Here is a 26,592-nt window from a genome sequence, read left to right on the forward strand (position 1 = left end):
TGGTCTATGACCTTGCTTGGGGTTTAAAACCCCACCTCCTCAGTTTTTCAACATAAAAAAATGAAGAAAATAATTTCAGCCTCACAAGTTGCTTGTGAGATTGGGGGAGGTAACTTATATAAAGCACTTAGTACTATGCTCTAGCCAGGTAATTGCTCGTTATTACTAATAGTCCTCCTTCTTGAGCAGCAGTAAAGTAGTGATTAATAGTGTGTCTTCTGGCGTTAGACAGTCCAAACTAGGTAAGTTTGAATCTTGGGTCCTCTTTTTTTTCTCGTTGAGTGACCCTGGGCAACTTTATCTTGTTGAGTCTCAGTTTTCTCATTTATAAAATGGGAATAATAACAGGACCTATCTCACAGGGTCACTGTGAGGACGAAATTATGCAAACCAAGCATTTAGCACAATTGCCAGTACATACAGATGACACAACAAAAGTGAACCACTCATTATTCTTATCGTGATCTTTTCAACCCTATATCCTTCAGAGGTGCCACCCTGAAGGTGAAGCTCAAGGTGCCACCCTGCCCACAAACCCCATTAATGACTTCTCTGATCTCCACTGATTTGGATATCTCTTACAATCCATTTTGCCTCATTTCTGTTTATGACCATGTCTTCAAAAAGACAACTGGACCTCCCAGACTTACCTTGCTCTCACCCTGAGGCCTGTCTTATACATCATCATCGTGTCCAAAAACACCACAAATCCAATCCCAAGAGAACTGACATCAGAGAAGTGCATTGCACATTCCACGGCAAAAGTTGCTAAAAATGTTTTAAAAACAGCTCTATTACTTCCAGTTTCCACTTCCCTTTCTGAGCTACCCACCCCCTTTTTTTTCTCTAAGCCCCGCAGGAGGAATATGTATAGTATATCAAATAGATTTCATTCCTTGAGGGCTCCAGGGGGCTGAACAAACACACATTTATATAAATAAATAGCCTGACCAAGCGGTGGCACAGTGGACAGAGTGTCAGACTGGGATGCGGAAGACCCAGGTTTGAGACCCCAAGGTCGCCAGCTTGAGCGCGGGCTCATCTGGTTTGAACAAAGCTCACCAGCTTGGACCCAAGGTCACTGGCTCAAGCAAGGGGTTACTCGGTCTGCTGAAGGCCCATAGTCAAGGCACATATGAGAAAGCAATCAATGAACAACTAAGGTGACGCAGTGTGCAACGAAAAACTAATGATTGATGCTTCTCATCTCTCCGTTCCGTCTGTCTGTCCCTGTCTATCCCTCACTGACTCTGTAAAAAGATAAAAGTAAATAAAAAACATATATTCGCTTATAAATGTGTAAAAAGTATATATATATATATATATATTTATTTATTTATTTATATTCCCATTGTGCTCTCAAGGAATCCATTCATTCGACAAATAGCTGACTGCCCACTTTTTTCCGGACCAAGATATGTTTGGATAAGAAAAGTATTAAGAGGTTCTAACTCTCATGAAACTTAATCTTAATTGAGGAACACAAGAAGAAATATGAGATTTCAGCCATAGGAAGTGCCCTAAAAACAACGTCGGTCTCGGTGAGAGTGATGAGGGGGGCCCAGAATACCCCCGGTTTCTACTCCGTGGTCGGGGCGGACAGGGAGGTGAGATCTGAGCCAATATTCACTGTATAAACGGGAACAGTAGACACTTTAAGGACCCTGGTGGCTGAAAAACTGGGAGGCTGTTTCTCACCCTTGGTACGACATTCCCCGAACAGCAGAGCGTTTTGGGGGGGGGGACACCGAATGCCGAATCCTTGCACACCACGGTGTCGGGGGCTCGCCTCCAGGCTGACGTCAGTACGTCGGCCCGCCCGGTCCCCTGTGACGCTATCCTTCCCACAGTCCCGCCCCGGCGGCCCGCACGCCGGCGCGCGCGCATGCGCGGAACCCTGTCCCCGTGCGTCACAGAATGGCCTCGGACACCTGGGCGGCCCCTGACGTGTCGGGGAGGAGCCGAGCGCGGAGGGACGCGGAGTGGAGCTCAAGGCTGCGGAGGGGACCGGAGCCGAGCTGTGGGGCGGGCTGGTCAGGCCGGCGGAGTGGAGACGTCGGTCGGGTGGTGGCGAACATGCGCTTTTGAGACATTGGAGGTGAGCGTGCGGTGCCGGGCCGCTCCGAGGGGGCCGGGCTGGGCCGGGCCGGCAGCGCCCACCGAGGCCTGCCCCTGGGGAGGCTGCGGGGCCCTAGAGCTGTCTGCGGGCCCCCGGGCCGAACCTGGGCCGGGTTCTGGGGCGGTCAGCCTCGGGGCAACTGTTCCAACCGTTCTAACTGTCCCCCCTCCCGCTGGCCGCCCTGGTCCGAGGTGTGGTCCACTAGGGCCGCCTGCACGGGAGCGAGCCCGGTGGCCTTCGGAAGATGTGCCCGCGGTCGGGGGTGGGGTGAGGGGTGGCGTGGATGGAGGCCGGGACGTGGCACCGTGGGCCTGGGCGCTGGTGGCGCAAGGAGTGGCTCTTTTGGAGTGGCAGCCCGACCGAGCGTGCCCGACCTTCTCCCCGCCCCTTCCCCCTGAAAGCCCTGCGGCTGGAGGGGCTGCTCGGCGCCGGCTTGCATTGGAGCTCGCTTCGCTTCACCCGTGGAGGCGAGATCGGAAGCGGTCACCCCTTCTGGACTTCAGAGAAGTGTCACCAGACGGGTTTGGGTTGCTTGTGCTCGCCTTTTTTTTTTTTTTTTTACTAGTAAGCAGTGAAGTAACCTTTAAGTTCTGCGAAGCAAGGGAAGAAGGACGGTCCTTTCACGACAGCCTCTTCCCACGCTTTAGAATACTTGTCTCTTCTGAACCTCATCCTCGAGTGGCTGTTCCCGATCGTTATCGCCATGTGACGGATCGGGAAATTGAGCCTGGGTGGGGTGGAAGTTATTGAGGGATTTATACTATGGATTCTACCAACTTGTGATTGGGTTCACTTGGGTCAGAATTTATATCTCTAGGCTCGGAGTTAAGGGATTTTTGGGGGTGGGATTTTTATACTCTTCTTAGCTACAAAGCAAAGGAGAAAATTTGACTTGCCAAAAATATACCAGAAGCTAGTAGAAGACTTATTCAAATATATGTATTTGAGCAGACACACCAAGGATAAGAAATGCTACGTAGTTCCAAGAAGGATCCTTCTCTGAAACATGTTTACTGGTTGCTGGTTAATTGATGACAAATTGTGTTCTTAATCCATTACGAAATAGGGTAATGACTCTACTGAATCGTGAACTTGTTGGTATCATATTAAATCATGGGTTAAAGAGAAGAAGTAAAGGGGAACCGAATAAGATATCGCTACTGAATTTTTATTAGTACTGTACTTAAAATTGGAGAGCATAAGGAACAGAGAAAACTTGGCTAGCCCTGGTTAGAGGTTGACCTCGTCCAGACAGAAGTTGCTAAATCGAACAAAGCTGTTTTAAAAAATTTTTGTTTTGACTCTTAAATTGAAGTTGGATAAAGAAGACTTAAAATATGTAGAAACCTCAATGGAAACTTAGAGCTTGCTTTCATGACATCCGTAAAACTTTTATTTTCATTTTAAACTATGTTGAGGTAAATTTGGTTACTTAAAGCTTAAAATTACTTCTGAGATACATTTCTGAGCACTTCATAAGGCAGACAGAAGAAGTTTGATAGTCAGGATCAAATGAGAGTTCTTATTTATGATTGACTTTGTAAAGTTAAACATTCTGTAAATGTCACCTTTGGGAGAGGTGGAAGAATTTTGGTAAAAAGGCATGTATTACCTACAGCAGCGATTTTTAACCTGTGTGCTACAAGAATTTTTAAAACATGCAATACCTGACTATTTAGTAAGCGGCACTGACCTCTTTTCCTTTAGAGTGTCAAATAAAAAAATGACAGCAGTCAACACAACCATAGCTATTGGTATGAATGAATCAAAATACCTATTTTATTTTGTCAAATAGGCAAAAAGTGTATTTTCTGGTGCTGTAGAATTTTAGTAAACAGTTTATATATGCCATGAGATGAAAAAGGTTGAAAATTGCTGACCTACAGTGAGGTCCAAAAGAACTTACAACTTCATTAGTGAATTCTACAACTACTAACAAGACAATATCATATAAAATGGATTTTCTTACCATTGCACAAAGAGAAGTTTCTTGTAAATACAGTATTTTGGACAGGCCATTTTATACCCAAATGAGTTGATCTGTCAGTTGCTAGATACCTGAAGGTCATATACAGTATGATAATGCCCCATGTAAAAGTTGTTATACTTTAGAGATTCATAACTCTATGCATATGAGAAATGGTACTGAGGGAGGTTTTGGGTAGCAGAGGGGAGAACGTAATTACCTGCCTTTACCTGCCTTCGTTTCAGCTACAGAAGATTACGGATGTATCATGAAAACGTTTTTTAAAGCAGTCTAGTTTTCCACTTGATTTAACTTTTATAGCCTTAAAGGCTCTAGTTACATGGTTTCGAATAACACAGTGTTTACCCACTGTAACTTGAAGCAAACTGAACAGACTGTCTTTGCAGCCCCTGAAAAGGTCTTTTGAATATCCACAGCTGTAGCAAACTTTTGTCATTTGTAAAAAATTAAATTTTTAGAAAATGTAAGTCTGGTGAATAAAATTGGAGTAATAAAGCTGAATACTATCAGTTAAAGAAGCCATAAAAATGAGGTGGGACCGCATAACTTTTTGTTTAGTTTTTAATCTGGCTGTTCAAGACTTCCAAAAAAGGTTGAGAAGTGTTTTCAGCAATGGTGGTATCACTGGAATATGCATATAATTTCTGGAAGTGATTGATTTTAAGGGATTATTTATATGTTATAAAATTTGAAATGTTTTTTTCCTCTTAGAAGTGTTTTATTAAAAAATAACCCCAAAAGGTTTGGACCCTAAAGTGAGTATCAACTCTTATTGGAATAGCACTTGAATGCAAGCCTAGAAAAGGCAAAGTCATAACTAAATTGATCTGTCAAAGTAAGCAGCCATTCTCAATGTGACAGTGTCCCCCATGTTAATAACTAGGTTAATGGCTTCTCTAATGGCTAGATTACAGGACCCAGCATGATAGTGCACGTTCCCTGGTGAGGTACTGCAGACCTGTGTATGCAAACATCCACCATTCAAACGTTCAGTAATTACAAAGCATCGTTTAAAACCATGTCAGCAGAATAAATGAAAAATACTGCATTTCTGTTGGCCTGTTTTGCCTCGGACTGGCTTGGAGTACTGTTCGTGACACAGAGAACCTAATAGTTAATTAGGTGCCACTACGAGCTCCTTAGAATTCCGTATTCCCCATCTTCAAGCCTCAGCACCTTTGCGGCAGCAGTAATGGGATTCTTCATTATCATCACCGCTGTCATGGGATCAGCGCCGCCAGGGACTGGAGTGATGTAACCAGCTTTCTTCTGGACTCTGTCAAAATCCATGTCTCTGACCAACTTCAGTTTAGCAGTGACGGGATCTTGACTTTTTATTCCCACATCAAGGATGATTGCTCCTTCCTTGATCATTTCTGCAGTGGTCAGATTTGGAATGCCTTCATTGGAGACCACAATATCTGTAAGAATTGTGTTTCTTCAGCTGCTCTTTGGGAGTGTGTGGACATATTGAAACAATGATACCAGGACATTCCCTCTGCCTCATTCATATGCAGTAACATCGCAACTGGCATTCCAACATTTTTTGACCTTCTAACTACAACTGCATTCTTCCCTAGGGTTGGCACGCTAGTTCTCTTAATTTCCCACATACCCCTCCGGTAGCTGGTAGCACGGAATAAATACTGGGCCAGACACATTCGCCCTGCCTTAATTCCATGAACGCCAGCAACCTCCTTGTCTAGGTAAGCAGCAGGGAAGATTTTCCATCGGTGTGCTCCGGAAGCAGCCGCTGAACCAGGAGGCCGTCTACATTATCATCATCACTGTTTATTGATCAAACTCAGCAGTGGTTATGTTACTCTGCCATTGAAGCTGCTTTCACAGGGGTCTCCCTGTGGATTCCCACGTCAGCAGCGGCCGTGCTTCTGGAGGGGATGTAGGAGGGACTTGAAGGATGCTCACCCAGCAGCACTGTGCTCAGGCGTGGCTGTTTGTTGCTTGATGCCACCCCCTCTTCCACCTCCTGCCACACTTCCAGCTTGATCTGCTTGGCAAGTCTCCTTCCAGAGTGACAGCGGCTTCATTTCGAATTGCTGAGAGGTGGAAGGATGGTGGTGGAGGTGGCAGTTCTGTGCAGGCCTGGGCAGGTAGGTGGCTGGCATGGACACGAGGGAGGCAGTAGTCCTTGGCCACGCTGATGCTGGCGCTGGGAGAGCCCAAAGCATGTTGATTTTGGGTTCAGATCTGAAAGGTCCACTACTGAACTGCCAGTTTTTTATGATTTAATGAAGTTTATCTGCTTATACTATGTGCCAAGCCCTGTACTGAGTACTTTACAAATATTAACTCACGTAAATCTTCATAGCCACCCTATTTTAGTTACTAGCCTCATTGTACAGGTGAGCAAGGAGGGCACTGAGTGGTTAAGTAACGTGCCCAAGGTCAAGTAGTGAGGAGGGCAGTCACGCCGAGTCAAGCCCAGGCCGTCGGGCTTCAGGGTCCTGGTTCTTTTTTTTTTTTTTTTTTAATTTTTTTTTATTTATTCATTTTAGAGAGGAGAGGGAGGGACAGAGGGAGAGAGAGAGGAGAGACAGAAGCTGGAAGCATCAACTCCCATATGTGCCTTGACCAGGCAAGCCCAGGGTTTCGGACTGGCGACCTCAGCATTTCCAGGCCGACGCTTTATCCACTGCGCCACCACAGGTCAGGCAGGGTCCTGGTTCTTAACCACTGTGTTGTGCTGCTTCTACCACTTGTTCCCTGGTTAAATGTTTTTAATTTGTTTATTCTGGAAAAGAGGATGGTCATTTTAGTGAAAGGTTTCTGGCGTAGGTTATAATACTGTTTCAGGGACCAGTAAGCAAGTTGTAAAAGTAGCCTGCTAACTAGAAAAACTGTCAACATTTCGTCCACATAAGATTTGGCAAGAAAATAAGAGAAGTGTGTATGAAAAAAACATTTAAATAATTTAGCTAGAGTTTGACACTGCAGTAAATAGTTAATAAAGAGGATACAAGAAATAGAACCGGATTTGTACATAAAAGGATATTTAAAATCTGAGTCACTAGGGCACTCTGATGGAAAAGTTGGTAGTGGTATTAAGAATATGGCCCTATTCAAGAACCAGAAATCAGGGACAAATGGATACTTTATAGTACAGCAAGACGTGTGAACAATGAGATTCCTCAGGGAACAATACTTAGCTAAACTCTCTTCAGAGTAATATCTGCTGGTTGGTCCTCTGATACTGTAATAATGGATCAATAACAACAGCAGAAATCAGCCTCACACAGAAACGTTTCAAACTGGGCATGAGAATGATAACATTTATAGATAAAAACAACCCTAACTCTATTTGTAGAAAGATTGACTCCATATTGAAATATATTCAAATAAATGTTAAATGCCACAAAGGGATCTAAGTAGTCATTATGGCCTTCCATAAGGACACTGGCCTACGAACCACACAATCACTAATAATAACAGAAGGGTACTGAAATCCTAAGAGGAAAAGTCCCCTACCCATAAATAAAATGTTTAAATACTGACATATCACCACTCAACTCCAGAAAGGTACATATGTAATCGAGAGCAGGTCCAAAGCATGATTGTGAAAATATTGAAGGGACTGAGATGGCTGCTAAGTGAATATAAGCTAAAAAGATACATATGCACTTTAAGAAGATCAAGGCTGAGCAGTATTATCATCAGAGTCTACAAAATTAGAAAGGCATAAAAAATAATACAGGCTTGTTCAAAAATCCTAGACCCTTACTGGGCAGCAACACACAAAACTTATGGTATATTTAAACCAAAAGTAGGATATTCACTGATGGCTGTAACATGGAACTTACCTCAGTTGCATTCAGTAATATAAAATCAGTAATTTAAAAAATGGTTTATAGCCTGACCAGGCTGTGGCGCAGTGGGTAGAGCTTCAGACTGGGATGTGGAGGACCCAGGTTCGAGACCCCAAAGGTCGCCAGCTTGAGCACAGGCCCATCTGGTTTGAGCAAGGCTCACCAGCTTGAGTCCAAGGTCGCTGGCTTGAGCAAGGGGTCACTCGGTCTGCTGTAATCCCCCTTGCCCCCGTCAAGGCACATGTGAGAAATCAATCAATGAACAACTAAGGAGCTGCAACACAGAATTGATGTTTCTCATCTCTCTCCCTTCCTGTCTGTCTGTCCCTGTCTGTCCCTCTCTCTAACTCTCTCTGTCTCTGCCACACACACACACACACACACACACACACACACACACACAGGTTTATATAAGTATTACTGAACTCAAGGGATTCCCTGCGTGGGTGCTTTATTCAAGAATGAGATGTGGTCGTCACAAGGTAGTTTTATTTACTTGCAGCAAGTGAAGGAGATGAGACTCACAGCCAAAGCTCTGTCTCCCTGTCCCCCCAGAAAAGTGGCTTAGCCATTGCTTATATATGTACACTGTATGGTCAGTGACATGTTGATTTCTTCTTTGCAGTTGGCCCCACCTATCAGGTTGGATTCCCATCAAATTTATCCTGTTTACAGCTGCAACTGCAAAATACTATGCTTTATTTTAGCATTTAACAAGAAGTAACATTTAGAACTGCCTAGACCTTGAGACCCTTGTCCTGTTTAACGTAAAGGTTAGGATTTTCTTCTACTGCATTTTGATTTCTCTAGAGCTTCTGCTGCTGTTTTACTTATCGACACAAGAGTGATGTACTTTTCCACAACCTCAGATTTATCTGGTTCCCAGTCATGCTATCATCTACATATTATGTAGGATTCCTCATTTTTCCTGGAGCCATCCGTCTGGCTGAGTTACTCTGGGTCTGCTGAATGAGGCTTCATCATTGGGACCTTTCTTCTTTGTAGTCCTGGGTTGGAGCCATTATTTCTTGTACTCTGTGCTGTCCTGGTCTTGGTTTTCTCTTTTTTTGTAACTGTCTCAGGAAGTGTTTAGGAAGTAACTCTCCTGAGTTCTTATATGAGAAAAAAATTCATTTCCTGAATTATCTGTTTCCTCTCTGTTCAGTAGGTCCTAGGATTTTCTTCCTTTGTTTTCTTTTTTTAGTGGGATAGACAGACAGATAGGGAGGGAGAGATGAGAAGTATCAGTTCATAGTTGTGGCACTTTTAGTTGTTCATTGATTGCTTTCACATATTGCTTTGACCTGGGAGCTCCAGCCTAGCTAGTGGCCACTTGCTCAAGCCTGTCACCTTGGTCTCTAGCCAGTGACCTTGGGCTTCAAGCCAGTGACCATGGGGTTGTGTCTGTGATCCCATGCTCAAGCTGGTGACTTTGGGGTTTCAAACCTGGGTCCTCAGCTTCCCAGGTCAACACTATCCACTGTGCTACTGCTTGGTCAGGTGGTCCTAGGACTTGCTTATTCGTACTACTGGGTTTTCTCATTTGTCTGATGGTTCTTAGTTGTCCATATTTAAGATTGAAATGTTAGGTAGCAATTGTGCTGTGATATCTCCAAGGCTCTCCCCAGCAAGTCCCATCAGCTCTCTAGTCTTTATTGTGGAACCTATACTGAACTTTATAAGTAACTGTGAATATGGCTTGGTATACATCAGGCTGATAATTTTGTCTAGCTGAGAACGATGTTTTATAATCCTCATTTAATACATAGTGGTACATTGTGAAGTAGAAAAAAACTACTCACAAACCTTTTTGCTTACTTCATTCTGAAATAAGCATTTAGATCAGCTGTATACCAAGCTGGTGACCCACAGGCTGAGAACAGCTGATCTAAATGTTAATGAAGTAAAGTGATATTTTGAAAGTAAAGAGGGAATAATGAAAGATTATAAGTCAGTTCAAATATTTGTTGGATTTCTGGATTTCTGGTGTGTTCCATGTTTCTAGTGATGCATTTATAAATAAGACACAGGTCCTGCCCTCCAAGAACTAGCTGGAGAGACTTAACCTTTCATTTTTCTCTGTTTCCTGAGGGCGGAAAAGGCTTTCTGGAACAGATGGCAACTATGTTTTAAAGTATAAGCAGGACCTTTTCAAATAAATGTACAAGGAAGGGAGAGTCATTCCAGGTAGAGAAAACATTTAGAACTGAACCAGAATGGTGTATTAAGACAATTTTGAATAATATAGCCTGTGGAGGGGGTTGTAGAAGGTAAGACTCCTACAGAACTTTGTTTCTTGAAGTTAGGCATGAATCTAGAGGGAGCTCAGTGTCTTTGGTATTTCATTTGTCCTTGACAATCAATTGTGAGTTTTAGGGAGTCAGTCCAAATGCAAGGTTAATTCAATAAGTATTTTTTTCTCCCCTCTCTGAATGCCGTGGGAGATGAACCAAGGAGAAAGGCTCTGGTGTTAGAGGATTAGTGGATTTAATGGTGGAAGCTTTGGACTAGAAAGATAACAGGAAGGTTTTAGAAATGTAATAATAGTAAATTATTGGGAATGTGGTTCTGATGTCCCAGTATGATCACTTGGCATGAGTTTTCAAGCAGGTATTTTGAAGCAGTTATACAACAGAGAAGGGCATGAAGTAGCATCAGCTCTGACAATAAGTTTATTTCTGTCAACTGATTCCCAGAATCAGGCTGGAACCCTGTGTGCAGGATGATTCTATAGAGCCAATTCACCAGAACCTAGGGCTGTGACCAAAAGTGCTTTATACCAGAGAACTTTGTTGATCACCTGTCATGACCTCATCCATGGTATTGGTGGTTCCCAGGAGTGGTGCAGTGACGTGATTCATGTGCCTCAGTTACAATAAAGAGTTAACCACTCTTAGAAGCTTTCACATTTAACTCCTGCCAAAATGTTGCAGGTTGGTGTTATCCCAGATTTTATACTTAGATTCCCATGTTCTCTGATAATTTATGTTTGTTTTTAATATTTTACAGGCTTTCTTAATCATGGATGGTAAAGATATACCAGATTTTTCAAATTTGAAGGAGGAAACTGCTTATTGGAAGGAACTGTCCTTAAAGTATAAACAAAGGTAACATTGAACAGCATTCTAAACATAGGGGAGGGATTTGGCATACACCTTTTCTAGCATGTGCATTTATTTTTAACATAAAGCTAAAATTAGAGTTTCAGTTTTTGGATAGGGATTTTAGAAATAGTCATATTGCTTGTATTTAAATAGTACAAAAATGCTATAAATCCTTCTATTACTGAAATTATTAAAGTAGTAAGAAAACGTAGTGTCATTTGTGATTTTCCCCTGGTAGCCTACCTCCTCTTCGCTTGTCGCTCCATTGGCCGTCCTTGGCCTGCTGCGTGTGCGCTGGTCCTGCCTCAGCCCCTCGGTCTTGTGAGGGTTCCGATAGGCTGTCTGGGGCTTCCTGTCCGCAGACGGGGATTCTCCTCAGGCAAGCGTCCCCATGTCTGGAGCCAGGAAAGTGTTGAGGAAGAGGGGAAGAGCGTTTGACAAAAATCTCAATTATCTTAATTAGCAGGGGAACTTTTACATTATCTTTGAGCACCAAAACTTGTCTTAAATTTCTTTTAATGGAATTTTTCTAAAATATATATACATTTTCCTGCTTTGGTTAATAATTTTCTAAGCCTTTTATTGCTGGTTCATTGTTATTATGGAAGCCGGTTATAGAAGGTTTGTGTCTGAGAGGTTCTTCCTTGTATTTCCATAGATGCCTGAGTAGGCTGGGGAGGCCGACAGCCCCTTCTCAGAATAATGCTTTTAAATGTGTAGAATTAAATAATAGAATTGCAAAGGACACCAATTATACTGAAAAACTTATCTACATATTAAACTAATGTATGGTAGAGTATAGTACGTGCTTCTTTATTAACACATTAAATGAGGAAGAGCCGGCATGCATGTATAAAATATGCATCTTTTTGGGGCCTAGAATCATTTATTTATTTTTTTGGATCTGTCATTTTTTGTTTTCTAATTTTTAAACTTTATATAGAAATTTAAATGTAATGCAGTGACATTGATCACTAAGAGTACATAGGTTTCAGGTAAATATTTCTATAGCATTTGAACTGTTGATTGTGTTGTGGGTGTAACTCATTCTCCTTGAGGTTCGAATACAGAGTAAGAGATGTAAAACAGATGGTCGTTACTGTTCAGCGTATCTTATTATAACATAGCATCTCGGCAGAAATTCTTGAATTGCTATAGAACTATCGCCAAGATGATCCTTATGGTTGCTACTACAACTCCTTTTTCCCACTTTGTTTCTGATCAGCTTCCAGGAGGCTCGGGATGAGCTAGTTGAATTTCAGGAGGGAAGCAGAGAATTAGAAGCCGAGTTGGAGGCACAATTAGTACAAGCTGAACAAAGGAATAGAGACTTGCAAGCTGATAACCAAAGACTAAAGTATGAGGTGGAGGCATTAAAGGTAATTGTGGTGGTGGTAGCTCTGCTGTCTAATGAACTGGGTCTCACTGAAATGAGAAATGTATTTTCTTTAAGAGGAGCTTAAGAGCAGCAGCTAGCAAAATAATGTAAAAAGAGTCTTAAAGTCTATTTTTGACAAACTTTTCTTTCCTGGAACAGAGGGAGAGGTAATTTAGAGTTTAGGAGTTCACTTAGCAATTCTGTGCTGTCAGTTTTTAACTAACATGTTTCTAGCTATAATTTTGTAGTTCCTATAATTTTCAGAAGCTGCCTGATTACTTGTTTTGACACATTGCTTCATTCTGTGGCACTTTAAAATTATATCTATATGAAATATACACATTTATTTTATTATTGTTCATAGTCCCTTTAGTTTTGGAGTTTAGTTTGGATTTTAAAATTGCCTTCTCAAATTTTAGCCCTGGTCAGATAGCTCGGTAGAGCATCGTCTCCAAGCGCAGGGGTTGCGGTTCAATTCCTGGTAGGGCACATACGGAGCATATCGATGTTCCTCTCTCTCCACCTTGCTCTCTCGCTAAAATCAACAAATAAAAATAAAAAGACATTTTCAGGAGTAAAAGGATTAGCTGTTTGGCTGCTCTTAACCCCTGCTTAGCCGAATGCTTTGAGACTTCAGCAGTTGGGTTGGGGAAGGTGGGGTGGGCCAGGTAGGGGCGGGACTCGGAACTGTCAGTCTCCTTCCTTGTGCCCACCCGGAGCTGCCTCAGCCCGAGAACCCAGAGGTTCTCCTGCCACGCTTGGGGCTTTTGAGGCAACGGTTTCATTATTTTACTTCTTTTCCGAGAGATTATTACTAGTTTTCTGAGAGGAGTATGGTTGACCATTTAAACTTTATATGAGTGAAGGCACTTGGAATGAATGTGTAATTGTTTTTAAATTCTGTAAAGAGGAGGGTACCATCAACTTGGACTGTGAGTGACTTCCTTAGATTTTTCCAACCCTACCTTGGGTTGCATCTTTTATTAAAGAAAACTCTATTAATTTCTTAAATTATAGAGATATACATGTCAATGACGATTCCTTTCTCTCTGTCCGCGCGCCTCCAGGAGAAACTGGAGCAGCAGTACGCACAGAGCTACAAGCAGGTCTCCGTGTTGGAAGACGACCTGAGTCAGACGCGGGCCATTAAGGAGCAGCTGCACAAGTATGTGAGGGAGCTGGAGCAGGCCAACGACGACCTGGAGCGGGCCAAGAGGTGACTGCTGGCGTCTGTCACAGGACCCCGTGGGCGGTCGGTGGTTGAAGTGTGTGTCTCCATTCAGCCTGCTACCTAGTTTGCAGTCCTAGGACCCTTCCTTTTGGGGCTTATTATATTGAAATGAACCAAAACCCTTACCTCCTTCTGGAATGCCCTTTCCAAGCTTTTCTTTCCATTATGCCCTCCTTTCACGGACCACACTCACCCTCTGTCTTTCCCTCTCTGTCCTCGGTGCCCATGCTTTCGGTAGGTCCTCGCATCTTATACCTGAATTCTGTTATCTCCTAGCTAACCTGTCTACGTTTCACTCCTTTTATTCTCTTTTGTTTTAGTACTGACGAATTTTCTCAAAATTGTTGCTTTCATTATGACTTGGCTGAATATTACTGATTTGGGCTGGCTATTACTACTGCCAAACTTTCATATATCTATAACTTAGCTGTTTCTTAACCATTCCAAGTTTAATTCCTCTTACTTTATTTCTATTGCTTAATTATCTGGTAGTTCTTTCATTAATATTTGAGTGACTCTTAAATGTCTGCCATGATGCTAGACTTGAGGATACAAAGATAAACAAGTTACTGCCCTTGGGTGTGACAGGTATGGACATTCCATATGATAAATACTTTAGTGAAAAGAATGTACACGTTGCTCCAGGGTGCAGAGCAGGGAGCGGCTAAAGTACCCTGGGAGGATTGAGGAAGCCTAACCTACCAGGAACAATTGAAGTTGGCCAGGTGAAGAGAGATGCAGCGGTACAGAGGCGGGAAAGGGTGTGAGGTCGTAATACTGCACGTTGACTGCGATATACAGCTACCTGGCTGAACTAGATGAGACTGGAAGCTGGTGAAGGCCAGGTTGTGAACAGCCTGTGTGCAGTGTTTGATAGTCCATAGGCAGTGGAGGCCTAAGAACTATTTTAAACAAAGGAGTAATATCAGATTGTGATTTGAGAACATAATACTGAAGAATTGGAATAGAGAGGAAGAGATATTAAAGACCATTTGGGATAATCCAGGTGATGGGTGGAGAATTGAGCCAGGAGGGAAGATTGAAGGAGAGCAAATGGAATCGAGAGGCATTTAGACAGTTGACACGGCTTGGTAATACTGGACCTGGCATGACAAGCCCTGACTTGGGGTTGGGGAATTTCCTACCTGTAGCCGATAGCATCTAGCAAGTACATTGTGATGTTTGTTGAATAAAGGAGTAAGATAAGAAATGCAGGGAGAAGAAAAGGGTTGGTAGCAAGAAAGTAAATAAAGTGGGACCTGGGCCTTTGTGTTTTAAACAAATTTTTAGTTAATTTTTACATGCTCTAAAACTACTGAAAAGTTATCCTGAAGATATGTAAACTTGATTGTATTGTGTTTAAAGTCCAGTGGGGAGATAGATATACATTGTACAATAAGTGGCCTTTCTTTAAGGAACTTGAAAGAATTTAGGTGGGAATTTAAGAGAAAAGAATATATTTAGTGGCCCTACATGATAGGAGCGACACTAAAAGCCACCAGAGATCAGAGGGAGTGAGATCATTCTCTTTCAACTGGGCCAGGCTTTCTAGGTCAGAAAATGATGAGATAAACTGACACTTTCCTTCTGTATTATCTATTTGCACAGTATTTAATTCATGGATTCTAATTTATTTTTTAGGGCAACAATAGTTTCACTGGAAGACTTTGAACAAAGGCTAAATCAGGCCATTGAACGAAATGCATTTTTAGAAAGTGAACTTGATGAAAAGGAATCTTTGTTGGTCTCTGTACAGAGGTTAAAGGATGAAGCAAGAGGTAAAAGTTATAACCTACGCTAAACCTTCCTGTCCCTAAGCCAGAGTTCTAAGCTAGCTTCAGGGTCAGTTTGTTCAAGTTATGCATTTCTATACTTTGTCAGATTCTATTCTAAGTGCTTTTATTCTGTCAATTTACTACCTACATCATCAATTCTAAGACGGTAGGTATTATTATCCCTATTTTCTAGGTCATAAAACTGAGGCACAGAGAATTTGCATTTTGTCCAAAGTCTTACAGCTTGGCAGTTGGGATTTAAGTCCTGGCCTGTTTTCCAAAGCCTTACCGCTATCACTGTGCATATACTGCTTGCTTAATTTGGGTTTCCTTTTTGCTTCTACCAGAATAATTTTGTTATGCACATAATAATATATGTGCACATATGCTGTCTACATACTATGCATCTAGTGAATGCATATAGTGAATAGATTCTTAGAAGTGGCAAAGGATATGAATGTTTTTAAGGGTCATAAAAGACACTGATAAATTACTTTTTTGATAAATTGGTGTATTTACATTCTCTGTGACAATTGAGAATGTCCTCCTCACACTTTTCTTTACAATTCTCCTTCCCTCTTTATGAAAAATAAATGGTAGAATATAGAATATTGCAAAGAAGAAAATGAAAATCAATGCCAATTCCTTTATCTTGAGAAAATACACTAAATTTGGTGTGTTTCTTTCCAGTTTTTCCCATGAGAATACACACCTGGATATTTGTATATGTATATATAGTTGGGACCACACTCTGTGAACACATATATATCTTTTGTGTCCTCCCTTTTTTTACTTCTTAATATAGTGATTGTAATTCATGTCATTAAAGTCTTTTAAAACAGAGTTTTAAAAATTTTGTATAATATTTATTATATATATATTTATTTGATAAGTCCTTTATTGTTGGTGGCTAATTTTTTGCTATCAATAGTGCTATGAATAGGATTCTTGTACTTAATATATAGGAATTCCTTTGATAATTTCTTTAGAATAGATTCTTAGAAGTGGCAAAGGATATGAATGTTTTTAAGGGTCATAAAAGACACTGATAAATTACTTTTTTGATAAATTGATATATTTACACTCCCTGTGGCAATGATTGAGAATGTCCTCCTTACACTATGAATTAAGCATTGTGAATAATAAAGATAGATTTAAAAATTATTTAAAAATCCATTTGAGCCTGACTGACCTGGGATGCTGAGGTTCCAGATTCAAAACCCCAAGGTCTCCGGCTTGAGTGGCTCATCCGGCTTGAGCACGTGGTTGCCAGCTTGAGTGTGGGATTATGGATGTGATCCCATTGTTGCTGGCTTGAGCAAGGGGTCACTGGCTCAGTTGGAGCCTCCCAGTCAAGGCATGTATAAGAAACAATCAATGAACAACTAAAGTGCCACAACTATGAGTTGCTGTAGCTTTTCTCTCTCTCTTCCTGTTTCTGTCTCTCATTAAAACAATAAAAAATCCATTTGAAAGTTGGTATCTCATTTTTTAAAAACTTGTAGTTCTTTGATTACTGCTTGTAAAACTTTCAGTCCAGTGTTTAAAAATATTATTTTCATGCCTTTTTTTATTTTTTATTTTTTTGTATTTTTCTGAAGCTGGAAACAGGGAGGCAGTCAGACAGACTCCCGCATGCGCCCGACTGGGATCCACCCGGCATGCCCACCAGGGGGCGATGCTCTGCCCATCTTGGGGCATCGCTCTGCTGCAGTCAGAGCCATTCTAGTACCTGAGGCAGAGGCCACAGAGCCATCCTCAGCGTCCGGGCAAACTTTGCTCCAGTGGAGCCTTGGCTGCGGAAGGGGAAGAGAGAGACAGAGAGGAAGGAGAGGGGGAGGGATGGAGAAGCAGATGGGCGCTTCTCCTGTATGCCCTGGCCGGGAATCGAACCCGGGACTCCTGCACGCTCTACCACTGAGCCAACTGGCCAGGGCCATTCACGCCTTTTTTTTAAAAGAACTTCATCTGAAGAACTTCTTATCATTTATATAATGTATAAAATATTATTTCTGTATTTTATTTATTCATTTATTTACAATTGTGGTCAAAACACAGAATTTACCATCTTAACAATTTTTAAGTATACAGTTCAGTAGTGTTAACTATATTCACATTGTTATGGAACATCTCTAGAATTATATATTGAAAAATTGAAACCATACCCGTTGAACGACTCCCCACTCCCCCCTTTCCTCAGCCCTGGCAACCACAATTCTTTCTGTTGCTATGAGTGTGACTATAGATACTTCATATAAGTGAAATCATACAGTGTTTATCTTTTTGTGACTTGCTTATTTCACTTAGCATAATATCCAAAAGGTTCATCCTTATTGTGGTATGTGACAGAACTTCCTTCCATTATAAGGCTGAGTAATATTCCCTTGTATACCTTGACCATATATTTTGATTCATTTATCTGTGGATGAACACGTGGGTTGCTTCCACCTCTTGGTTGTTGTGAATAATGCTGCACTGAACATGGATGAGCAGATAGATATCTGAGATCTTTGAGTTCTCTTGGCTATATACTCAGAAGTGGGATAACTTTGTATCCATTTTTAAAAATAAGCAAGTATTCTATAGGTCATTTGCATAACTGGAAAAGAAGATGTAATTTTTGGGTTGAAAATTCAACTTTGAAAGTAAGAAAAAATTTATAACTATTCTGACTTTCTGAAGCAAAATATTTCATAGAGACAATCAATTTAAAAAACCCTAACCCATTTAAAATGATAAAAATGCACTTTATTGGTTTGCAGCGATCCCCAAACTACATCATTTCAAATAAAAGCAAATGAGTTGGTAAAGAATACTTTTGTGTCGTACATGCTCACTCTGGACTCGGCTCTGTTTCTTTTTGCATATGGGCGTAGATAACGGTTCTCTTAGTTTATAGCATTTTTAAATTCTAAAAGATCATTTAGACAGTTGGGTTCTTGTTTACTCCCCTAGAAATAAAAATATTGTTAATATTTAAGAAATAGTAATTTAGGAAGACTGTCTTTATGGCATTTTAGATGTGACTTTGCTTTATGTATTTGCTTCCTCTAGTGAGTAATTACTACCTTTGCAACATTTTACAGATTTAAGACAAGAACTAGCAGTTCGGGAAAGACAACAGGAAGTCACCAGGAAGTCGGCTCCCAGTTCCCCCACGCTGGACTGTGAAAAGATGGATTCTGCTGTCCAAGCCTCGCTTTCTTTGCCAGCCACTCCTGTTGGCAAAGGAACAGAGAATAGTTTTCCGTCACCAAAAGGTTTGTAATGTCTTTTCTCTTTAAACCTATGGTAGATTACCAACGTAAGAGGGTTTGCTGATGAAGCAGGCATTGCTAAGATTTAAGCAATAATTTCTGTTTAGAAGCTGGTTAAATCTAGCAGTGTTGAAGGAGGAATCGCGCTCCTAGGCCACACACACAGAGGAAACAGTGAGAATGATGGCTGCATGTAAGACACGAGCAGCTTACAAAGGTTTTACAAAATTGAAGGTTTTTAAGAAAAGTTTATTTTTTATTATAGCAGTAATACATATTCATGTAGAAAAATTTAAAAACAGAAAAGGAAAAAATAAAAAACCATGTGTAACTTTACCACTTAAAGAGAATGACTTTTAAGACTTCACATTTTTTTCTGTTGTATGTGCTTATCAGTGTTGCGCCTACTTCCTGTTACACACAAGTTTGGGATCATATTTAAATAGTTTTATTTCTTGCTTTTGCCACTTAACATATCATGGGGAGACTAGAGGCCTTTATACATGGGACATAGAGAAACTCAAGTTAACAGACACAAGTAAGGTCGGCTTGGATAGGCACATCCATTCTGTAGCTGCTGTTTTCCCAAGTGACGCTTCGAGTAAGTGTTGAGAAGTACATACCCCTTTGCCATTAGCCAGTAGGCTTTTTAATGTGATCAGCAGAAAAACCATTTAGTAGCCACTCAGTAGAACCTTAGAATGGAACCCTGAAGCTCTTAGTTCAGATTTACTTAGTGTTTGTAGTTTGCAGATCATATTTCAGCTATTTCCACTCCCATATATATATATTTTTCTCCAAATGGAAGCATCTTCCTACCCCTTTTTAAAACACAGGATTTTAGCTTTCCAACATTTTGCATAGTGATGGGATCTTTGTAGTAATATGGTTAAGATATTCTGTCGGGCAGTCAGTGCAGTAAGTGCTGTGTATCCCCGCTGTCCAGTACAGTAGCCACTAGCCACATGGGACTACTTACATTTTTGCTAACCTAGTATTAATTAAAATTTTAAAATCAATTTTTGGTTGCATTAGTCACATTTCAGATGCTCAGTAGCCCTTGACTATATAATTCATCCTGTCTTCCCCTTGTTATGAGGTGAAATGAGGGAAGGCATGTGAAAACGCTGTGTAGTCAAAAGATGCCTACTTACTATGCTAGGCATTTTACAAGTCTGTTAACTGATTTCAAGTTCACAACAACCTTATGAGGTTAGTTATTTGCTTCTATTACAAATGGGTAACTTACTCAAGGTAACAGAGTTATTAAATGGCAGGGATGGATTTGCATCTAGCAGTTCAAGAGCTCTTAACCATTATGCTGTATTATCTCAAAGATAAATTGGAAAATGCAGAATTGAAAACCTTTGCTGAGGGGCATGGAAGAAGAGCATGAATAAGTATTATGCTCAAAACCATGATTCTGAGTGGGAAGACTTAATTTTGTTTAATATCCATTCTCCCCAAATCAATTGATAATTTAAATTTTTAATAAAAATCTTAACAGGATATTTTAAGTTGTCGAGTTGATTTTAAAGTTAATCTGGAAGAGTAAATATGCAAGAATAGCCAGGAAAAGTTTGAAATTGGTCAGTAGCAAGAAGAGGCTTTGCCCTTCAAGTACCAAAATTTATTTTAATACTATAGTAACTAAAGCCGCATCTTTCTGGCAGAGTGGACTAGTAATTGAATGGAACTTGAAATATATAGGGAACCCAGTATATGGTTTTAATGCCATTTCAGGTGAGATAAATCTTTTTTACTAAGTGGTATTTGGACAATTGGCTCTCCATCCATTTGGAGGGAAATAAAGTAAATTTTTGATGAGTTAAATTATCTAAGTGTAAAAAAATTTTAAGGAAACCATTAGGAGAAAATATGGGAACCATTTTTAATAATTCTGAGGGAAGGGAGCCTTTGGCTTCCTCCCCAAAGTTTATAAGATAAATGTCACGCGGAGAAGTACAACATATATAAGAGAAAGGGTGAACATCTATAATAATGTATTGTGCCCTTGTGAGTTGATGAAAGGGAAGACAACCCAGTAGAAAAAAGTGCATAGGAGAAACATAATTTCTAGAGGAGATTCAAATGAATAGTTATTGAGGAGAAAAAACACAATGACTATCAAATTGACAAAGAAAAAAAAGTCTAGTATTACTGAGGATTCCACCATATAAGTTGCTGATATTGACATAACCTTTTTTAGAGAGCATTTTGGTGGTCAGTATCTGTTAAGGTGAAAAAAATGGGCATATCATATCCTCTGACCCAGCAGTTCTATTTATAGGAATCTGTTCTTCAGAAATGCTCCTCTGGATGTTTTAAGGATATATGTCCTTTTAGCATTATTTGTAATGATGCAAAATTGGATATAATCTAAATATCCACCAGTTGGAGAATGGTTCAGCATATTTATGGTACCTCCACTTTATACTTTATCTGTAGTTTAGAATACTAACTATATTGATTTTTTTTTCACATTGCGTGTATATGCTTTGTAATAACAGCAAAACCCAAAATGCATGTATAATTACTCCTGTTTAATTTTTCTCTAGCGATACCAAACGGTTTTGGAACCAGTCCACTAACTCCTTCAGCTAGGATATCAGCACTAAACATTGTGGGGGATCTCTTACGGAAAGTAGGGGTAAGCATTCAATCATTTATCACTAGGTGTTTCAGTTGCCAAGGTACTGAATTATTTCTTAATTAGGAACGAGGAAAGAAAAAGGGGTCCCTTCCTGTGGTAAGGGCTATAACTAAGCACGTTATAGGGTGCTGCCCCCCTGCCCCCCTCGGATTTCTCTTCCTTTTGTATTCTTGGACGAGTGCTGCCTTGTTCCTGGACCCCAAGTTGTCATTTCTTTGCTCTTTATACGTTTTCTTTAGTACATAAGTCAGTTATTCAGAAATGGTGCATGAAAGTTGAATTTGGAGTCCTTGCATGGTCTACTTATTTAGCTGGCAGTCTGTCTCCCAGGACATCATCAAACTCGGGTCTGCTTATCTGCCATCTCCTGCGTGCTTTTATGAATACTTTGTTTCCTACTTCTTGGCGTGACTCTGTCTGCCGACTAGAGCTACTTGGAAGCCTCGTCCCCGCTCTTGTGTCCTCGTCCACTGAGAAGTCAAGGCCATCTGATTTAATGTTTTGTCCCTTTCCTTCTTTTAGTATTCTCTCTTTATTCTATTTGTAGCTAGTCTTTTTTTCTGTTTCAGTGATAAAGGTATCATATTCCTGCCACGGCTAATTTTGTCCCTCCTGCTTTGGGTCCCGTCCCTTCCCGCCTTCTCATCTTCGTGTCTCCTGTGTCTCAGACCTTGACTCTGTGTATCTTAATATTTGTGTGTAATATTTATATATTACATATTATATACATTTTTAATCTTAGAAAGCAAAAATAAAAGCTGTTTTCTTTTATCCTTCATCTTTTGTTAGCCATCATCCTATTTTCTTCCCTTTATAGCCAAGCTTTTTGAAAGCATGTCTTCATATATTATTAGCATTTTTGACTGCATACATATTGCCTTGACAGTCTGGTCTGGTCTCTGTCCCTGGTCACTCCATTGACATTGTTCATTGATGATTTCAGTGCTGTCAAACACAGTGGGTGCTGTTTTGCTGTCATTTTGCTTGCAGCATTCACCAGCAGCCTCTTTTTCTAGAACGCGTTCTTTCCTCTGCTCCGATGCTGTGTCGTGTCTGCTTCCTGTCTTCCTGCCCATTCCTCTTTGTCCTCTGTTGGGTCTAATCTGCTCACCCTTTCACTGTGGGCTTTATTTGGAGCTGTGTCCTTAATTTCCTGATCTTATTCACAACTATGATTTTGTCTACTACCTGGTATAGGTATTTTCTAAGTCTTGGTTTCTAGACCACTTCATTCCCAGTTCTGGCCTTCGATGTCTCACTGACGTCACAAACACTACTTCTGCCCACTATGTGATAGATGCTCAGCACATATTTGAATGAATGAATGTCTTGAACATAATGAAATTAATGGCTCTCAGTTTTTACTATGTGTGTGTACATTTAACAAGTTGCAGTGCTTATTTAAAGCTTTTCTGGCAAGGTCATTACCTCCCTTCTGTCTGTCATTTTATGAGGTTGTTGAACTTTTGCTGTAGGAAATGAGAAGGGAAAGAAGCGTGTCTGTTTTCACTGCTGTTTCTTTCTTTTTTTTTTTTTTTTTTTTTGTATTTTTCTGAAGCTGGACACGGGGAGAGACAGTCAGACAGACTCCCACATGTGCCCGACCGGGATCCACCCGGCACGCCCACCAGGGGTGATGCTCTGCCCACCAGAGGGCGATGCTCTGCCCCTCTGGGGCGTTGCTCTGCTGCAACCAGAGCCACTCTAGCGCCTGGGGCAGAGGCCAAGGAGCCATCCCCAGCGCCCGGGCCATCTTTGCTCCAATGGAGCCTTGGCTGCAGGAGGGGAAGAGAGAGACAGAGAGGAAGGGGGGGGGTGGAGAAGCAGATGGGCACTTCTCCTATGTGCCCTGGCCGGGAATCGAACCCGGGTCCCCCGCACGCCAGGCCGACGCTCTACCGCTGAGCCAACCGGCCAGGGCTTCACTGCTGTTTCTTAACAGATTGTATTGAAATTATAGGGGGAGGATTTTCAGAATGCATATGTTATCTGGATTTCATTTATGCGTTCCTAATCCCTTAGTGTCATGGATAATAGGAATGGACCGGTTTTTGCCTTTTTTTCTTTTTCTGGGTGTGTAGAGTGGTTGGAGTTGGTCCGAGAGTTTGTGGGAAAGAAGGAATTGGTGATACATGTGTGTGATAGAAATAGACAAGGCCCTCTTGTTCTCTTCATGTCATCTGTAGAGCCTGTCCCTGGCCAGGTGTTGTGACAGGTGCTTAAGGAGGGCCCAGGTTAGAGGTACATGCTGAAGGCCTGGTGTCATTTTCAAGTGAATTATTTAATTACAGAGGGCATCAGGCATTTACACTGTTCTGGGACATAGAATAGTCTTTAACTTCATATGAGGTGTTGTAAATACTCTTTTCCATTTAGATGCATTAGAATGAACTCAGCTGAAATGCTGTGGAAAGAATTGGCTGCTTTAAAAAATTCTTCAGTGATTTTATAGAGTTTAAACTTTAGAGAGTTTGCTTCCAAAACAGCCCTCCTCCACACACGCTAACCCACACCCACCTCTAACTAATCAACAGACAAAACAGTCCACCACTCAGAAAGACTGAGGATGGGGTCCCGGGGCCGTCTCTGCGTGGGCACGGTTTTCTGTGTGACGACTACATTTGTGTTCCTCAGTAACACTGAGAGGAACCAGCCAGCTATTCTGAGCTCACTGGGAAGGGCGCCAGTGTAAACATTTTCTTTGTGTACTAGAAAGGTGAGTGGTTCTGGCTCCAGTAAGCCACTGCTATCAGCTGAAAGAGATGTGAATCTTGAATTAGAAATGGTTTGAATGCAGATTTCTATGTGCAGCTGCTGTTTTGACAACCAAATCATTCCTTTCTTCTTTTGTAGGCTTTAGAGTCCAAGTTAGCAGCTTGCAGGAACTTTGCAAAGGACCAAGCGTCACGAAAATCCTATATTTCAGGGAATGTTAACTGTGGGGTGATGAATAGCAACGGCACAAAGTTCTCTAGATCAGGGCACACATCTTTCTTCGACAAAGGGTAAGTCTTCGACATTTTAAATGATTTTTTGAGTAGTAAAGTTACACATTGTTAAGGGAGCTTGTTCAAGCTTTGAAAAGGTAAACTTTGATAAACTTACCTGAACCCTGTTAACATTCAAATCTCAGGGGACATGAAACCTGTTGTCTTCTAGTCCCCATGGTGACTGTTGCCCTGGGAACCACGACTCTGAAGCTTCTGTCCTGGGAAGCAGGCTCTTGACAAGCAGCAGTGCTGGGCTCTGGAATTAAAGGTGTCGGTGATACAGTCCTTGTTCTCAAGGAGCTTACCGGCTAGTCACCTTTCCTAGCAAACGCAGGGTGGGCAAAAGGAGGGTTACAGTTATTTGTATGGAAAATAATACAGTAATAAGTAATACAAGGATAAGCCCTGTGTTTCATGTGCTCACAACTAGAGGTCTACTTTTGCCCCACTTGTCTGTGTTAAGGGTAGAAAAGAGCACTGTAGTCACATATATATGCAAACTCTGCAGTATACCTTCTGTCTGAAGGTTTTAGAAAAACACTAAACCACTGGTTCAGGTATAATTTAGGAGATACAACTTTTGTGTAATGTGAAGATGGTTTTTGGGGAGTTGAGAATTAAATTGTTTTAAGATTGAAGCAGTGATCCATCTTTTATGCAAAGAAATTTGAGTTGGTACAGCAGTACATAAAATAACAAGTAAATATTTTCTGTTCTCACGCTGTTTCTGCATCCTTCTGATTATGTCTAGGCATGTAAAATATTTCTGTGTATCTTCTGTGTGCTTTTAAAACTTTATGGGATTATCAAATCTGCAACAGGACTGTCATGCTTTATATTGCCAGTGTCATTTCATGTCAGTAGATACTGTTGTACCTCAGTTTTAAAAAATAAAACATTGCGTAGTTATTCTCTCTTACCGGTCTGCCTTAATTTGGGTAACCAGTTCCGAGACCTGTGTTTTGGGGTGCTGGCCCTGGTACCTACGGCAGCCATTACTATAACAGCAGGCGAGACCCTGTTTGGAGCTGTAGAGGCTGCTTATTCTTGTTCCGTGAGGGCAGTGCAGATCCAACTCCGGCAGTTCTGGTTCTGAAAGGAGCCGTGTCCTGCTTTCCTCAGTGCCCGGCATCCTTACGGGGGACCCACCTCGGTGCCCAGTCCGCTCTGCAGAGCGCCCTGTGTCCACCTGGCAGAGTGGAGAGTTCTGCTTTCTCTCTTTCTTTGGAGACTTCTACATTGAGGTGCAGATATTTTATTAAGGAGCACATTCTAAAATATCAGTAGATAAATCAGAGCTTTAGTCTAACCATTGCATTCCTCAGGGGGAATGAATATAAAATTAACTTTCCTCAGGTTTAGGAGTGTCAGGCAACCTTGAGGAATGCTCATTTTTATGCTCTAATGGAAATGGAATAAATAGGTATTTGACATTAAAATTGCCACAAACACCAAACAATACAGGCAAAGTTTAGGGTCATTTTCCTGAGAGTTGGAAACTGCCAAGTTCTATTTCCTGCAGCTGTAATTCCCTCCAGCAGAGTAGCCACGAGCCCCCCTCTAGACCTGTATTTTGCCGGGGGCGCCTTAGGTTGTGGGAGCAGACACGAACCAGAAGTGGGCTGGGGACAGACCAGCTTTGTATGCGGAAGTCCTGCGGACAGTCCCGATGAAGGACTAGTGCCGTCAGCCAGGCCCACTGCTCCTGTTCCGTCGGACCCTGGCTTGCACTTGTCCCCTGAGCCGGGGCCCCAGTGTCGGGCAGATGCGGAGGACTCCAGATGACCTGGGAGTAGGAGTGGGGCTGCCCCGGAGCCCGGCCCCGCCCCTTGTGAAGCCTCGGTGGTGCAGGCGGGGTGGTGCAGGCGGAGGCCTTGTTTCCTGAACTGCACCCACAGTGTACTTCCCCATAGAAAGTTACAGATGGTACTTAGTTTTGGTTTAAACAGTACAAAATTTTAATTGTATTGTTTCTCTTAAGAATTAAATACACTTTTGGGGGTGGTCTTTCCTCCAGTGTTTAGTTGATGTGATAAATGGATTGTCTGCACTCAGTTCTGACCCATTGCTGGAGCTGTATCTATCTGGCAGCCCTGCTCCTAGGGTGGCTCTCTTGTGGGGTTTGCAGTGTTCTTGCTGCTTGACTTGACTCGGGCTCCCCTCTGGCCTACCTGGCTTTCTGCCTCTGGTCTTCCTGCAGACCTAGTGACTAGATAAAAACCATGGTGGAACTTACAGCTGCAGAAGGAAGGGCAGTATCCCAGATTCCAACTC

The 26,592-nt window shown here is 41.6% G+C and overlaps 1 protein-coding gene across 3 annotated transcripts in view; it reads left to right on the forward strand.

The window, feature by feature from the left end:
• The first annotated feature begins 1,939 nt into the window (after window positions 1-1,939).
• Window positions 1,940-26,592, forward strand: part of NDEL1 (nudE neurodevelopment protein 1 like 1) — a 29,741-nt gene continuing 5,088 nt past the window's right edge. Inside the window, exons 1-8 of one of the 3 annotated variants that reach the window (XM_066264231.1) lie at window positions 1,940-2,098; window positions 10,940-11,037; window positions 12,260-12,413; window positions 13,480-13,628; window positions 15,285-15,421; window positions 18,505-18,678; window positions 21,234-21,325; window positions 24,182-24,333. In XM_066264231.1, the coding sequence (XP_066120328.1) occupies window positions 10,952-11,037; window positions 12,260-12,413; window positions 13,480-13,628; window positions 15,285-15,421; window positions 18,505-18,678; window positions 21,234-21,325; window positions 24,182-24,333 (944 nt within the window). In that variant the 5' untranslated portion in view covers window positions 1,940-2,098; window positions 10,940-10,951. Of the gene's footprint in view, window positions 2,099-5,471; window positions 6,218-10,939; window positions 11,038-12,259; window positions 12,414-13,479; window positions 13,629-15,284; window positions 15,422-18,504; window positions 18,679-21,233; window positions 21,326-24,181; window positions 24,334-26,592 lie in introns of those variants that run through there. The other 2 variants (XM_066264229.1, XM_066264228.1) reach the window with 2 other exon arrangements.

Source organism: Saccopteryx bilineata, chromosome 2 (assembly GCF_036850765.1).
Source record: "Saccopteryx bilineata isolate mSacBil1 chromosome 2, mSacBil1_pri_phased_curated, whole genome shotgun sequence".
NCBI classification, from domain to species: Eukaryota; Metazoa; Chordata; class Mammalia; order Chiroptera; family Emballonuridae; genus Saccopteryx; species Saccopteryx bilineata.